Below are 17,308 nucleotides of genomic sequence, written 5' to 3'. Positions count from 1 at the left end.
TGAAGGACGCTACTGGGCAGTTGGAGGCAGTCGCCCTCCAACAACAACGGAGGGCGGAGGAGCGACGCTCACAACAACGAGCGGAGCGCCGGGTGGCTAAAGCACAGCAAGTTGGTACAGTAGGGGGCACAGGTGGTGCATCAGCCAGTCATCTCGGTCATCTCGGTCAGTCGACCCGTGGCACCTGGGTCTGCCCCGTGACCACCTGCCAGCGGGCGTTCGACACTTCACGTGGCCTCAAGGTGCACATGGCCTGGCACAAGCGTCGTGGTGACGTCACCGCCACTTAGTGGCGAATGGTGGTTGTTGTTGTTATGTACGTGTGTGTGTCGTGTACGTGTGTACGTGCGTGTGTACGTGCGTGTGTGTACGTGCGTGTGTACGTGCGTGTGTACGTGTGTACATGCGTGTGTACGTGTGTACGTGCGTGTGTGGTGTGTGTGTACGTGTGTGTGTACGTGTGGTGTGTGTGTGTACGTGCGTGTGCGTGTGTACGTGTGTACGTGTGTGTACGTGCGTGCGTACGCGTGTGTACGTGCGTGTGTACGCGTGAGTTTCGATTCCCGCCCACAGGCCACCGACACCAGCAGTGACGATTCTCCGAACCGGTCCTGGCCTCCCCCTAGGTTGACCCAGCCTCAACGAGCCCCCGGCATCGTCCACCGGGGCAGACGGAGCCGGGGCCACCCCGACGGTCCGTCGAGAGGCTACCGGGGCCCCCCCCCCCTTGTCGTTGTAGAACTTGTCTGCGGCGAGCGAGGGGGGCCCCAGCTACGTGACGGTGGGGGTGCCACCCTCTCCAAGGCCCCCGCGCCGCTTCTGCGCTGTGTGCGGCTTCCCGGCGGCGTACACGTGCGTGTCGTGCGGGGCGCGGTGCTGCTGTGTGCGGTGCCTAGCGGTGCACCACGACACAAGGTACACACACACGTACACGTACACACACACACACGTACACACACACACGTACACGTACACACACGTACACACACGTACACACACACGTACACGTGCGTGTCGTGCGGGGCGCGGTGCTGCTGCGTGCGGTGCCTCGCGGTGCACCACGACAGAAGGTACACACACACACACACGTACACACACACACACGTACACACACACACGTACACGTGCGTGTCGTGCGGGGCGCGCTGCTGCTGCGTGCGCTGCCTCGCGGTGCACCACGACACGCGGTACACACGCGCTGACACACACACGCACGTACACGCGCTGACACACGCAGACACACGCGGACACACACGGACACACACGTACACATGCACACACCAACAACCGCCATTTGCCACTAAGTGGCGGTGACGTCTCCACGACGCTTGTGCCAGGCAATGTGCACCTTGAGGCCACGTGAAGTGTCGAACGCCCGCTGGCAGGTCACGGGGCAGACCCAGCAGGTGCCACGGGTCAACTGAGACGACTGGCAGACACACCAACGTACACACGCGTAGACTCGCACACGCGCGTACACACACACGCGTCACCCCTACCTGCTCATTGGTGTTGTTTTTGCCGCGTTGTTGGCGTGTTTCTAATGCGTGCGCGTGTGCCTTCGTGCGTTCGCAGGTGCCTGAAGTGGACAGTTTGAAGCGTGCGCCGTGCGTAGACTTGCCGGCGAAAAGCGGCGAGACTGAGCCACGGAGGAAGAGGCTGTAGCAGAGGTCGCAAACGGGTTTTGATTCCTTACCCGTACCCGTACCTGGCCACACCAGGGTCGCAAATGGGTACCCGTACCCGGCTGGGTACGGGTACCCGTTCCCTACCCCGTACCCTACCCGAAATGAGTGACAAACGGTGACTCACCAGTGACTCACGGCCTACCCGTACCCGTACCCGGCCGCACCAGGGTCGCAAACGGGTACCCGTACCCGGCTGGGTACGGGTAACCGGGTATCGGGTAGGGTACCGGTATCGGGTACCCGGTTGCGACCTCTGGGCTGTAGCTCTGGTGTGGGCCCGCGCTGTGCATCGCTATCGAAGCGTGTGTTTGTTTGAATTTGTCGAGCAGTGCCGGATTATCCGAGAAGCAAAAGTAGCAAACGTAGCGACGGGTGAGTCCTGCACTTTCAAGGGCCCCGCGCTGAACGCTGTCAAGCGATCAATTCCGGTTCAGCGATTCTGCACTTGCTCTAGCACTATAGTACTATACCGCCTTCAAATGAAGAAATACAATAGCTTTACTATCCAGGCTGTGGAGGCCGCTGAACGATCTTACAGGAACATGCTAATTTCTACTTGGCAGCGCTCCGATTGGTGGGAAACCCACCGCCGTCACGGTCGCTGCCCGCCACCAACATTTTCATTGGCTGCCGACATTTGGGCTACGCCCATTTCAAGCCTTTATCAGCAGTTGGCACCTGCTGAGTCTTTCCCGTGTTAGCCTGCACCTAGCCTGGCACAGCAGTCAACCCACGGCACCTGCGTCCGTCCGTGACCTGCCTCAAAGGTGCACCTAGCCTGGCACAAGCACCGTGGTGACATCACTGCCACTCAGTGGTTGTGTATTTGCATGCGTTGCGTGTTTCTATTTGAGTTTTTCATGGGAGTGTTTATATTTATGCGTGTGTGTGCGCGTCTCTACGTGTCTGCGTGCGTGCACGTGTCTGCGTGTCTGCGTGTGTCTGTGTGCGTGTCTCTGTGTGTGTGTGTCTGCGTGTCTGTGTGTGTGCATGTGTCTGCGTGTGTCTGTGTGCGTGTCTGCGTGTGTGTGCGTGTCTGTGTGTGTGTGTGCGTGTTTCTGTGTGTGTGTGTCTGCGTGCGTGTGCGTGCATGTGTCTGCGTGCGTGTGCGTGTCTGCGTGTGTCTGCGTGCGTGTGCGTGTCTGCGTGTGTGTGCGTGTCTGTGTGTGGTGTGCGTGTTTCTGTGTGTGTCTGCGTGCGTGTGCGTGCATGTGTCTGCGTGCGTGTGCGTGTCTGCGTGTGTCTGCGTGCGTGTGCGTGTCTGCGTGTGTGTGCGTGTCTGTGTGTGTGTGTGCGTGTTTCTGTGTGTGTCTGCGTGTCTGTGTGTGTGCATGTGTCTGCGTGTGTCTGTGTGCGTGTCTGCGTGTGTGTGCGTGTCTGTGTGTGTGTGTGCGTGTTTCTGTGTGTGTGTGTCTGCGTGCGTGTGCGTGCATGTGTCTGCGTGCGTGTGCGTGTCTGCGTGTGTCTGCGTGCGTGTGCGTGTCTGCGTGTGTGTGCGTGTCTGTGTGTGTGTGTGCGTGTTTCTGTGTGTGTCTGCGTGTCTGTGTGTGTGCATGTGTCTGCGTGTGTCTGCGTGCGTGTCTGCGTGTGTGTGTGTGCATGTGTCTGCGTGTGTCTGTGTGTGTGTCTGTGTGTGTGTGTCTGCGTGCGTGTGCGTGTCTATGTGTGTCTACGTGTGTCTGCGTGTACATCATGGGGGGAGCGGTTAGCGCTAAGTTGCCCTACGATCCAGGCGACCACCAACACCAGCGGGTGAAGATGAATTCTAATTATCCGAAGCGGTGCCGGGCCTCCCCTAGGTTGACTCGGCCTTAAAACGAACTACCCGCACGCGGCGCTGGCCACCCACCGCTGCTGCTGCTGCTCACAGCACTTGCCCCAAGTCTGTCGCAGGCTACACGGGGGAGCTTCGTCTTTGTGGACGCAGTCGGCGTAGAAACTAACAAAAAATTAAGGAAAGTTGCCGGGAAAAAGTGTTTTAATCCGCGAGCATTTCTTATTTATTTATTCGTGAATTTACAATTTTTGTACCAAGAAATTGAGAAGCGTAAACGGAGATTGTTTAAAAAAAAAATAATAATTTGTTTACTCGCGCGGCTGTGCGAGCCCTCCACCACCCGGCGGCGTCACAGCCAATCAACTCGGGGGGGGGGGCAACTGGACCCCCCCCAGAGTTGGATCGTACCAACTGAGGTCAGCACACAGGGGTGGAGGGGAGGCAACTAGACCCCCCCCCCCCCACCCTTCCAGACTTGGATCGTACCAACTGAGCCTCAGCACGGCGGGGGGGGCGACTGACCCCCCCCCCCCCCAGAGTTGGATCGTACCAACTGCCTCGGCACGGGGGGGGGGGGCGACTGAACCACCCCCCCCCAGAGTTGGATCGTACCAACTGCCTGGGCACGGGGGGGGGGGGCGACTGACCCCCCCCCCCCAGAGTTGGATCGTACCAACTGCCTGGGCACGGGGGGGGGGGGGCGACTGAACCACCCCCCCCCAGAGTTGGATCGTACCAACTGCCTGGGCACGGGGGGGGGGGGGGCGACTGAACCACCCCCCCCCAGAGTTGGATCGTACCAACTGCCTGGGCACGGGGGGGGGGGGCGACTGACACCCCCCCCCCAGAGTTGGATCGTACCAACTGCCTGGGCACGGGGGGGGGGCGACTGACACCCCCCCCCCCCAGAGTTGGATCGTACCAACTGCCTGGGCACGGGGGGCGGGGGGGGCGACTGACCCCCCCCCCCCCAGAGTTGGATCGTACCAACTGCCTGGGCACGGGGGGGGGGGCGACTGACACCCCCCCCCCCCCCCAGAGTTGGATCGTACCAACTGCCTGGGCACGGGGGGGGGGGCGACTGACACCCCCCCCCCAGAGTTGGATCGTACCAACTGCCTGGGCACGGGGGGGGGGCGACTGACACCCCCCCCCCCCAGAGTTGGATCGTACCAACTGCCTGGGCACGGGGGGGGGGGGGGCGACTGACCCCCCCCCCCCCAGAGTTGGATCGTACCAACTGCCTGGGCACGGGGGGGGGGGCGACTGACACCCCCCCCCCCCCCCAGAGTTGGATCGTACCAACTGCCTGGGCACGTGGGTGGGGGGGGGCGGGCAGACTCGTGCATCACGACAACAATAAAGTGACGTGTCACACGCAGTGGGCCGCGTTGTTCTTGGCGGTCCCCCTGGCCCCAGTGTCAGGGGACTCGCGGCGTCACCCACAGCGCCAATCACCCACGGTGTCACCCACGGCGTCACCCGCAGCATCACCCGCGGCGTCACCCACAGCGCCAATCACCCACGGCGTCACCCACGGTGTCACCCACGGCGTCACCCGCAGCATCACCCGCGGCGTCACCCACAGCGCCAATCACCCACGGCGTCACCCACGGTGTCACCCACGGCGTCACCCGCAGCATCACCCGCGGCGTCACCCACAGCGCCAATCACCCACGGCGTCACCCACAGCGTCACCCACCCACAGCGTCAATCACCCACAGCGTCACCCACAGCGTCAATCACCCACGGTGTCACCCACAGCGTCACCCACAGCGTCAATCACCCACAGTGTCACCCACAGCGTCACCCACAGCGTCAATCACCCACGGTGTCACCCACAGCGTCACCCGCAGCATCACCCGCGGCGTCACCCACAGCATCACCCACACAGTGTCAGGTGACTCACGCCATCACCGTCAGGGCCTGGTGGTGTCGTGCAGCAGCAGCAGCAGGCAGCTGCAGCTGCAGCAGGAGGCAGCAGCCCAGGGCGGTGATCAGCGTCAGGTGACCCACCGTGTCACCCACAGTGTCACCCACACAGTGTCAGGTGACTCACCGTGACACCCACAGTGTCAGGTGACCCATCGTGTCACCCACAGTGTCAGGTGACCCACCGTGCCACCCACAGTGTCAGGTGACCCACCGTGTCACCCACAGTGTCAGGTGACCCATCGTGTCACCCACAGCGTCAGGTGTCACCCACCTTGTCACCCACAGCGTCAGGTGACCCACGCCATCCCCCGTGATGTCAGGACACCCACGGCGTCAGGGCCTCGTGGTGTTGTCGTGCAGCAGCAGCTGCAGCAGCAGCAGCAGGAGGCAGCAGCTGCAGCAGCAGCAGGAGGCAGCAGCCCAGGGCGGTGATCAGCGTCAGGGCCAGCACAGCCGGCTCGTGGTCCAGGCTGCCCACGGGCACCGAGAGCGCCAGCGGGCTGCCCCCCCCCTCCTCCTGCTGCTCGCCAACAGAGGGGGGGCAGGGGCAGAGGGGCAGGGGGGCAGCGGCAGGAGGAGGCGGGGGGAGTGGGGAGGCGGTGGGGAGGGAGATCGTCAGCCATGTTCTATACACTGGTGGATAAAGTGGCTTATGAAGAGTTGGTGTCATCCCCAGTCATCACCGACTCTCGCAGAGACCCACAGACTCACACAGAGACCCATAGACTCACACAGAGACCCACAGACTCACACAGAGACCCACAGACTCACACAGAGACCCACAGACTCACACAGAGACCCACAGACTCACACAGAGACCCATAGACTCACACAGAGACCCACAGACTCACACAGAGACCCACAAATTCACAGACTCAGGCAGAGACCCACAGACTCACAGAGACCCACAGACCCACACAGACCCATAGACTCACACAGAGACCCATAGACTCGCACAGAGACCCACAGACTCACACAGAGACCCATAGACTCACACAGAGACCCACAGACTCACACAGAGACCCACAGACTCACACAGAGACCCGTAGACTCACACAGAGACCCACAGACTCATACAGAGACCCATAGACTCACGCAGAGACCCACAGACTCACACAGAGACCCACAGACTCACACAGAGACCCACAGAGACCCATAGACTCACGCAGAGACTCACAGACTCACACAGAGACCCACAGACTCACACAGAGACCCACAGACTCACACAGAGACCCATAGACTCACGCAGAGACTCACAGACTCACACAGAGACCCACAGACTCACACAGAGACCCACAGACTCACACAGAGACCCATAGACTCACGCAGAGACTCACAGACTCACACAGAGACCCACAGACTCACACAGAGACCCGTAGACTCACGATGATGTGTGTGACATCATCGTCATTACTAAGCTGTGTGACGTCATCGTCGTTATTAAGCTGTGACGTCATCGTCATCACTAAGCTGTGTGTGACATCATCGTCGTCACTAAGTTGTGTGTGACGTCATCGTCGGTACTAAGGTGTGTGACGTCATCGTCGTCACTAAGGTGTGTGTGACGTCATCGTCGTTACTAAGGTGTGTGACATCATCGTCGTCACTAAGCTGTGACATCATCTTTGTTACTAAGCTGTGTGTGTGACATCATCTTCGTCACTAAGCTGTGACATCATCTTTGTTACTAAGCTGTGTGTGTGACATCATCGTCATCACTAAGCTGTGTGTGTGACATCATCGTCGTGACTAAGCTGTATGACATCATCGTCGTGACTAAGCTGTGTGACATCATCGTCGTGACTAAGCTGTGTGTGTGACGTCATCGTGACTAAGCTGTGTGTGTGACGTCATCGTCGTGACTAAGCTGTGTGTGTGACATCATCGTCGTGACTAAGATGTATGACATCATCGTCGTGACTAAGCTGTGTGTGTGACGTCATCGTGACTAAGCTGTGTGTGTGACGTCATCGTCGTGACTAAGCTGTGTGTGTGACATCATCGTCGTGACTAAGATGTATGACGTCACCGTCGTGACTAAGCTGTGTGTGTGACGTCATCGTGACTAAGCTGTGTGTGTGACGTCATCGTCGTGACTAAGCTGTGTGTGTGACGTCATCGTCGTGACTAAGCTGTATGACGTCATCGTCGTGACTAAGCTGTGTGTGACGTCATCGTCTTGACTCAGCTGTGTGTGTGACGTCATCGTCGTGACTAAGCTGTATGACGTCATCGCCGTGACTAAGCTGTGTGTGACATCATCGTCGTGACTAAGCTGTATGACGTCATCGTCGTGACTAAGCGGTGCTCCACTCACGGTGACGATGGCGGCTCTCCTCCACCGGCAAACCGTTCGATTGGTGGCCGAGCAGGAGGCCTCGGTGACGTCACGCGGAGACGCCCCCTCGCACGGCCGCCCCGCTGGGGGGACGAGTGGGGGAGAGGGTGGGGGAGAGGGTGGGTGGGTGGGGGAGAGGGTGGGGGAGAGGGTGGGGGAGAGGGTGGGTGGGTGGGTGGGTGAGCGGGTGGGTGGGCGGGTGAGGTGAGCGGGTGGGTGAGCGGGTGGGTGAGCGGGTGGGTGAGCGGGTGGGTGGGCGGGTGGGTGGGCGGGTGGGTGGGTGGGCGGGTGAGCGGGTGGGTGGGTGAGCGAGCGGGTGGGCGAGCGGGTGGGTGGGTGGGGGAGCGAGTGGGTGGGTGGGTGAGCGGGTGGGTGGGCGGGTGGGTGGGCGGGTGGGCGGGTGGGCGGGTGGGTGGGTGGGTGGGCGGGTGGGGTGGGTGGGCGGGTGGGTGAGCGGGTGGGTGGGCGAGCGGGTGGGTGAGCGGGTGGGTGAGCGAGTGGGTGATGTAAGCGGGTGTGTGAACGAGCGGGTGGGTGGGTGGGCGAGCGGGTGGGTGGATATGGTGAGGGGGTGTGTGAGCGAGTGGGTGAACGGGTGGGTGAGCGGGTGGGTGAGCGGGTGGGTGAGCGGGTGAGGTGAGCGGGTGAGGTGAGCGGGTGGGTGAGCGAGCGGGTGGGTGGGCGAGCTGGTGGGGTGAGCGAGCAGGTGAGCGGGCGAGTGGGTGGGTGAGTTGAGTGGGTGGGCGAGCGAGCTGGTGGGTGATTGAACTGGTGGGTGAGCGAGCGAGCGAGTGGGTGAGCAAGTGGGCGGACGACTGGGCGAGCGAACGAGCGGACGAGCGAGCGGGCCTCACGGGAGTCGCACGGCAGCAGGACGAGGGGCCCGTCGATCAGCACGTGGGCGCGGGGCGGCCGCCTGAGCTGTGCGGGCGCGTGGTAGCGCAGGTGGACGGGCAGCGAGACGGTGGCCGTCCAGGTGGGTGCACCGGTGGTGCCGGCGTCGTCGTCACCGTCGTCGCCGGCGGCGATGAAGAGCAGGAGCCGGAGCGGAGCGGAGCGCGAGGCCGGAGCCTCCACGTCCACGCGGGACAGGAAGTCGGCCTGGAAGCGGCTCGCGAACTCCGACCCCGACAGTTCGTAGGGGTCGGCGTAGAGGCCGGCGGGGAGAGTCTCCCGCAGCAGCACCAGCTGCGGGGCCGGGCCCCGGCCCGAAACGACGGACACCAGCTCCCTGGGGGGGTGCGGTGGGTGGGGGGGGAGAGAGACGCGGGGACACACGCACTCATTCACACAAAGACAAAGCTCCCCCGTGTAGCCTCTTAACAGACTAAAGGGGCAAGTGCTGTTAGTAGCGAGTAGCAGCAGCACCTGTGAAGGTAGACACAGACAAAGATCCCCCGTGTAGCCTCTAACAGGCTGCTGGGGCAAGTGCTGTTAGTAGCGAGTAGCAGCAGCACCTATGGAGGTAGATACAGACAAAGATCCCCCGTGTAGCCTCTAACAGGCTGCTGGGGCAAGTGCTGTTAGTAGCGAGTAGCAGCAGCACCTATGGAGGTAGATACAGACAAAGATCCCCCGTGTAGCCTCTAACAGACTGTTGGGGCAAGTGCTGTTAGTAGCGAGCAGCACCTATGAAGGCTACCGGCGCTGTGGCACACGAGGGGGTGGGTGGCCAGCACCACGCCCGGCCGCCTTTGTCTCCCCAGTGGCTACACACAGCACAGGTAACTCGTTTGAGGCCGAGTCGACCTAGGGGAGGCCCGGGACCGGTTCAGATAATCGTCACCGGTGTTGGTGGCCGTTGAGTGGAGCGCGGCACGCTAACCGCGATACTACTACCACCATCTCCACCGCCTGTTGTAAGTCTGTGGGTCTCTGTGTGAATCTATAGGTCTCTGTGTGAGTCTGTGGGTCTCTGTGTGAGTCTGTGGGTCTCTGTGTGAGTCTGTGGGTCTCTGTGTGAGTCTGTGGGTCTCTGTGTGAATCTATGGGTCTCTGTGTGAGTCTGTGGGTCTCTGTGTGAGTCTGTGGGTCTCTGTGTGAGTCTGTGGGTCTCTGTGTGAATCTATGGGTCTCTGTGTGAGTCTGTGGGTCTCTGTGTGAGTCTGTGGGTCTCTGTGTGAGTCTGTGGGTCTCTGTGTGAATCTATGGGTCTCTGTGTGAGTCTGTGGGTCTCTGTGCGAGTCTGTGGGTCTCTGTGTGAGTCTGTGGGTCTCTGTGTGAGTCTATGGGTCTCTGTGTGAATCTATGGGTCTCTGTGTGAGTCTATGGGTCTCTTTGTGAGTCTGTGGGTCTCTGTGTGAGTCTGTGGGTCTCTGTGTGAGTCTGTGGGTCTCTGTGTGAGTCTATGGGTCTCTGTGTGAGTCTGTGGGTCTCTGTGTGAGTCTATGGGTCTCTGTGTGAGTCTGTGGGTCTCTGTGCGAGTCTGTGGGTCTCTGTGTGAGTCTGTGGGTCTCTGTGTGAATCTATGGGTCTCTGTGCGAGTCTGTGGGTCTCTGTGTGAATCTATGGGTCTCTGTGTGAGTCTGTGGGTCTCTGTGTGAATCTATGGGTCTCTGTGTGAGTCTGTGGGTCTCTGTGTGAGTCTATGGGTCTCTGTGTGAGTCTGTGGGTCTCTGTGTGAGTCTATGGGTCTCTGTGTGAGTCTGTGGGTCTCTGTGTGAGTCTATGGGTCTCTGTGTGAGTCTGTGGGTCTCTGTGCGAGTCTGTGGGTCTCTGTGTGAGTCTGTGGGTCTCTGTGTGAGTCTGTGGGTCTCTGTGTGAGTCTGTGGGTCTCTGTGTGAGTCTGTGGGTCTCTGTGTGAGTCTGTGGGTCTCTGTGTGAGTCTATGGGTCTCTGTGTGAGTCTGTGGGTCTCTGTGTGAGTCTGTGGGTCTCTGTGTGAGTCTGTGGGTCTCTGTGTGAATCTATGGGTCTCTGTGTGAGTCTGTGGGTCTCTGTGCGAGTCTGTGGGTCTCTGTGTGAGTCTGTGGGTCTCTGTGTGAGTCTGTGGGTCTCTGTGTGAGTCTGTGGGTCTCTGTGTGAGTCTGTGGGTCTCTGTGTGAGTCTGTGGGTCTCTGTGTGAGTCTGTGGGTCTCTGTGTGAGTCTGTGGGTCTCTGTGTGAATCTATGGGTCTCTGTGTGAGTCTGTGGGTCTCTGTGCGAGTCTGTGGGTCTCTGTGTGAGTCTGTGGGTCTCTGTGTGAGTCTGTGGGTCTCTGTGTGAGTCTGTGGGTCTCTGTGTGAGTCTGTGGGTCTCTGTGTGAGTCTGTGGGTCTCTGTGTGAGTCTGTGGGTCTCTGTGTGAGTCTGTGGGTCTCTGTGTGAGTCTATGGGTCTCTGTGTGAGTCTGTGGGTCTCTGTGTGAGTCTGTGGGTCTCTGTGTGAGTCTGTGGGTCTCTGTGTGAATCTATGGGTCTCTGTGTGAGTCTGTGGGTCTCTGTGTGAGTCTGTGGGTCTCTGTGCGAGTCTGTGGGTCTCTGTGTGAGTCTGTGGGTCTCTGTGTGAGTCTGTGGGTCTCTGTGTGAGTCTGTGGGTCTCTGTGTGAGTCTGTGGGTCTCTGTGTGAGTCTGTGGGTCTCTGTGTGAGTCTGTGGGTCTCTGTGTGAGTCTGTGGGGTCTCTGTGTGAGTCTATGGGTCTCTGTGTGAGTCTGTGGGTCTCTGTGTGAGTCTGTGGGTCTCTGTGTGAGTCTGTGGGTCTCTGTGTGAATCTATGGTCTCTGTGTGAGTCTGTGGGTCTCTGTGTGAGTCTATGGGTCTCTGTGTGAGTCTGTGGGTCTCTGTGTGAGTCTGTGGGTCTCTGTGTGAGTCTGTGGGTCTCTGTGTGAATCTATGGGTCTCTGTGTGAGTCTGTGGGTCTCTGTGTGAGTCTATGGGTCTCTCTGTGAGTCTATGGGTCTCTCTGTGAGTCTGTGGGTCTCTGTGTGAGTCTATGGGTCTCTCTGTGAGTCTATGGGTCTCTCTGTGAGTCTATGGGTCTCTGTGTGAGTCTATGGGTCTCTCTGTGAGTCTATGGGTCTCTGTGTGAGTCTGTGGGTCTCTGTGTGAGTCTATGGGTCTCTCTGTGAGTCTATGGGTCTCTCTGTGAGTCTATGGGTCTCTGTGTGAGTCTGTGGGTCTCTGTGTGAGTCTGTGGGTCTCTCTGTGAGTCTATGGGTCTCTATGTGAGTCTATGGGTCTCTATGTGAATCTATGGGGTCTCCGTGTGAATCTATAGGTCTCTGTGTGAGTCTATGGGGTCTCTGTGTGAATCTATGGGGTCTCTGTGTGAGTCTATGGGGTCTCTGTGTGAATCTATAGGTCTCTGTGTGAATCTATAGGTCTCTGTGTGGCACGATGGATCTGTATGTGAGTCTATGGGTCTCTCTGTGGGTCTATGGGTCTCTGTGTGAGTCTATGGGTCTTTATGTGGCACGATGGATCTCTGTGTGGCACGATGGATCTGTATGTGAGTCTATGGGTTTCTGTGTGAGTCTATGGGTCTCTATGTGAGTCTATGGGGTCTCTGTGTGAATCTATAGGTCTCTGTGTGAATCTATAGGTATCTGTGTGAATCTATAGGTCTCTGTGTGAATCTATGGGTCTCTGTGTGAGTCTACGGGTCTCTGTATGAGTCTACGGGTCTCTGTGTGAGTCTATGGGTCTCTGTGTGAGTCTATGGGTCTCTGTGTGAGTCTACGGGTCTCTGTGTGAGTCTATGTGGTCTCTATGTGAATCTATAGGTCTCTGTGTGGCACGATGGATCTGTGAGTCTATGGGTCTCTATGTGAGTCTATGGGTCTCTCTGTGAGTCTATGGGGTCTCTGTGTGAATCTATAGGTCTCTGTGTGAATCTATAGGTCTCTGTGTGAATCTATAGGTCTCTGTGTGAATCTATAGGTCTGTGTGTGTGTGAGAGTCAGGGCTTTGCGTTTCTGTGCCAGTCTACTGGATCTACGTTCGTTCACGGGGCTCCGGGCAGTGGCTAGGAGACGTCCTCTCCCCCACCCGGTGTGCAGGAGGTCGTGGGTTCACGGGGCTCCGGGCAGTGGCTAGGAGACGTCCTCTCCCCCGCCCGGTGTGCAGGAGGTCGTGGGTTCACGGGGCTCCGGGCAGTGGCTAGGAGACGTCCTCTCCCCCGCCCGGTGTGCAGGAGGTCGTGGGTTCACTCACCGATGGAAGCCCGACTTGAGAACTCTCCTTGTCACCTGCACAAGCCCAGTCTCCTCCGAGTCACCTACGCACGGCGAGCCAGCGACAGAGCGCTTGAGTCAAGCGTCCTGGGTATGGCTCAATGGGGAGCTCTCGCCCGGTTGTTCCGAGTGAACGTGTCTTCAATCAAATAAACCTCTTAAGCCTCACCTTACCATATGAATAAAAAGTGTGCTGTACTTGGCCCTTCCCCCCTCTCCAACCATTATATAAACGGAGTGGTAGCTCTTGTAATCTCTCATTCACTTGATACAGCTGTCGTGGCTGTGACGGTTCCACCTGAAGACGGAAGCTTGTGTTGCCTCCGAAACATCGTGAATTTTATTTTACTTTTATTAATTTTAATGTTTTTACCTACGTGACTTCACAGAAAAAACCTAAGAATATGAATACAAATAAACCGCCTAAAGAAAGTCGTCATTACACCAGTACAGCAACACCGGTGTGTTGGAGGGCAAATCCACAACATTACCAATCTTCTTGGTTCTTTCGGTAAAGTCATCACGTAGAAGGGAAGTAATAAATTAATAAAAATACAACAAAATACAATTCTCACGACGTTTCGGCCACAACGCAAGCAGCCGTCCTCAGGTGGAGACCAGGTCTGTCGGGGAGACAGTCTGAATGAGCACCGCCAAGCTTGGCAGCGTATATTTAATGGATTCTTTCTCAGCAATCATTGGAAGAAATAAATTATATTTCGATTTAAAGCTTCTTTCGTGACTGCAGCAGGAATTCATCTTCTTGGTTCGTTCGGTAAAGTCACGTAGAAGGGAAGTAATAAATTAATAAAAATACAACAAAATACAATTCTCACGACGTTTCGGCCACAACGCAAGCAGCCGTCCTCAGGTGGCGAGCAGGTCTGTCGGGGAGACCGCGTCTGACTCGGGGTGCAAGAGAGTTTGCGAGCCCTTCCCTCCCTCACCTGCAGTGGCCGTCACCACCACCAGCAGCAGCAGGACGGCTCCCAACATCAGCGCCATCACCAACGCCGCCACACCAACATCACCACCATCACCAACGCGTCTTGTGGTTGTGGTTGTTGTTGACGCAGCGTTGGTGTACGGTGCTTTTTCTGCAATATTTTGCGGTCTTTTCCTGGATCCTGCTGTTTGCACACAGTCACATAGTCACTTTAAGATGTTTTCTTGTTCATGTTTTAGTTTGTTGCGGTTGCACCCGAGTCAAGAGCCGAACGTCTCACAGGGATATACCTCCTAATACATGAAACTGAAAACTGAAACCACCATCACCACATCACCAACATCACCACATCACCAACGCGCCCACATCAACATCACCAACATCACCACATCACCAAACATCACCACATTACCAACGCACCCACATCACCACCACCAACGCACCCCCATCACCACCACATCACCAACATCACCACCATCACCAACGCGCCCACATCAACATCACCACCATCACCACCATCACCACATCACCACCATCACCACATCACCAACGCACCCGCACCAACATCACCAACATCATCAACGCACCCACATCAACATCACCACCATCACCAACGCGCCCACATCAACATCACCACCATCACCAACGCGCCCACATCAACATCACCACCATCACCAACGCGCCCACATCAACATCACCACCATCACCAACGCGCCCACATCAACATCACCACCATCATCAACGCACCCACATCAACATCACCACCATCACCAACGCGCCCACATCAACATCACCAACGCACCCACATCAACATCACCAACATCATCAACGCACCCACATCAACATCACCACCATCACCAACGCGCCCACATCAACATCACCAACATCATCAACGCACCCACATCAACATCACCAACATCATCAACGCACCCGCATCAACATCACCAACATCATCAACGCACCCGCACCAACATCACCAACATCATCAACGCACCCACATCAACATCACCACCATCACCACATCACCAACGCGCCCACATCAACATCACCAACATCATCAACGCACCCGCACCAACATCACCAACATCATCACATCACCAACGCACCACCACCACCATCACCAATATCACCACATCACCAACGCACCCACATCACCACCATCACCACCATCACCAACATCACCACATCACCAACGCGCCCACATCAACATCACCAACATCATCAACGCACCCGCACCAACATCATCACATCACCACATCACCAACGCACCACCACCACCATCACCAACATCACCACATCACCAACGCACCCACATCACCACCATCACCAACATCACCACATCACCAACGCGCCCACATCAACATCACCAACATCATCAACGCACCCGCACCAACATCACCAACATCATCACATCACCACATCACCAACGCACCACCATCACCAACATCACCACATCACCAACGCACCCACATCACCACCATCACCAACGCGCCGTCTACCCCTAACTAAGATGGCGACGCGGCCACCTCACCCCCCTTACTTCCCGTTTAGTCACTTTTGGTCGTCACTAACTGCCCTCAGGGCAGCTTTCCTGGTTCGCATGCGAAGTTTATCAAGACGAATCTGCCTCGGGGGCATTATTTGATAGCGAAGCTGGAACCGCGCGCGCGTGCTGCCTTAGCCGTGACGTCACCCGATGAAACCGACGCTGTGACGTCATCCGGATGCGTTCCTCGGCAACGGCTGAACGCGCTGACGTCATATCGCAAAATGAGGTTTTTTTTCAAACGCCATGTGACGTCACGCGCAATAGCTTGGACGCGATGACGTCATCGGGACCTATCAAACGTGGTGACGTCACCTGACATCCGGACCGTGACAACGTATTTGGGACATTCTCAAACGCGATGACGTTGCCCGATTATGACGTCATCGCGTTCAAGCGATTCTGGTGAGACGAGCCTACGTCACGTCCCCTGCACGATTAAACGTAATGACGTCACGTAACCGGTGTATCACTTTGCTTGGTGCGCGATGACGTCGTTTATAAATGTTCGCTGCTCGTTTGTTAATGCGTCATGTCGCACCAAACCGTTGCAGGCGCGGGCGTCGTGATGATTATTATCATCACGACTGCAGCTGCTGCAGCTACTGCTGCTGTAGCTGCTTCTACTGCTGCTGCTGTTGTAGCTGCGGCTTTTGCTGCTGCGGCTGCTTCTGTTTCTACTGCTGCTGTAGCTGTTTCTACTGCTGCTTCTGCTGCTGCTGCTTCTGCTGCTGCAGCTACTGCTGCTGCTGCTGCTTCTACTGCTGCTGCAGCTACTACTGCTGCAGCTACTGCTTCTGCTTCTACAGCTGCTGCTGCTGTAGCTGCCCGCTTCTGCTGCTGCGGCTGCTTCTGTTTCTACTGCTTCTGCTGCTGCTGCTTCTGCTGCTGCAGCTACTGCTGCTGCTGCTGCTTCTACTGCTGCTGCAGCTACTACTGCTGCAGCTACTGCTTCTGCTTCTACTGCTGCTGCTGCTGTAGCTACTGCTTCTGTTTCTACTGCTGTAGCTGCTGCTACTACTGCTGTTGCTGCTGCTTCTGCTGCTGCTTATTCTGCTGCTTCTGCTGCTGCTGCTTCTGCTGTAGCTGCTGCTGCTTCTGCTGCTTCTGCTGTAGCTGCTGCTGCTTCTGCTGCTGCTGCTGCTACTGCTGCTGCTTCTGCTGCTTCTGCTGCTGCTGCTTCTGCTGTAGCTGCTGCTGCTTCTGCTGCTTCTGCTGTAGCTGCTGCTGCTTCTGCTGATGCTGCTACTTCTGCTGCTTCTGCTACTACTGCTGCGGCTGCTTTAATGACGGCACTCCCCATGCGGCTGATGAGGAGGATGCCATGGTGACGTCATGACCACTCGCCACGCGGTGACGTCACGACCACCACCTCTCCCCCCATGCTACGCTCTGCGCGATGACGTCACGACCACCCCCCCACACACACGCGCTGCGCGGTGACGTCACGACCCCCCCACACACACACGCGCTGCGCGGTGACGTCACGACCACCCCCCCCCACACACACGCGCTGCGCGGTGACGTCACGACCACCCCCCCCACACACACGCGCTGCGCGGTGACGTCACGACCACCCCCCCACACACACGCGCTGCGCGGTGACGTCACGACCCCCCCCACACACACGCGCTGCGCGGTGACGTCACGACCACCCCCCCCACACACACGCGCTGCGCGGTGACGTCACGACCACCCCCCCCCACACACACGCGCTGCGCGGTGACGTCACGACCACCCCCCCCACACACACGCGCTGCGCGGTGACGTCACGACCACCCCCCCCACACACACACGCGCTGCGCGGTGACGTCACGACCACCCACCCCACACACACGCGCTGCGCGGTGACGTCACGACCACCCCCCCCACACACACGCGCTGCGCGGTGACGTCACGACCACCCACCCCACACACACGCGCTGCGCGGT

General features: G+C 58.0%; 1 protein-coding gene across 7 annotated transcripts in view; it reads right to left on the bottom strand.

Moving 5' to 3' along the window:
- The window catches only part of PIGX (phosphatidylinositol glycan anchor biosynthesis class X), an 18,061-nt gene extending 2,704 nt beyond the window's left edge, over window positions 1-15,357 (bottom strand). The window contains exons 1-6 of one of the 7 annotated variants that reach the window (XM_061581885.1): window positions 15,298-15,357; window positions 13,833-14,012; window positions 12,866-12,929; window positions 8,593-8,969; window positions 7,718-7,821; window positions 5,717-5,923 (exon numbers count right to left, since the gene is read on the bottom strand). In XM_061581885.1, coding sequence (XP_061437869.1) covers window positions 5,717-5,923; window positions 7,718-7,821; window positions 8,593-8,969; window positions 12,866-12,929; window positions 13,833-13,890 — 810 coding nt within the window. In that variant the 5' untranslated portion in view covers window positions 13,891-14,012; window positions 15,298-15,357. Of the gene's footprint in view, window positions 1-5,716; window positions 5,924-7,717; window positions 7,822-8,592; window positions 8,970-12,865; window positions 12,930-13,832; window positions 14,492-15,140; window positions 15,157-15,297 lie in introns of those variants that run through there. The other 6 variants (XM_061581882.1, XM_061581883.1, XM_061581887.1 and 3 more) reach the window with 6 other exon arrangements.
- Between the last annotated feature and the right edge of the window lie 1,951 nt (window positions 15,358-17,308).

Source organism: Lethenteron reissneri, unplaced genomic scaffold (genome assembly GCF_015708825.2).
Source record: "Lethenteron reissneri isolate LAM-NWPU_2019-01 unplaced genomic scaffold, ASM1570882v1 scaffold_1638, whole genome shotgun sequence".
Classification (NCBI taxonomy): Eukaryota; Metazoa; Chordata; class Hyperoartia; order Petromyzontiformes; family Petromyzontidae; genus Lethenteron; species Lethenteron reissneri.
This window is presented reverse-complemented; position numbering and strand designations above follow the sequence as displayed.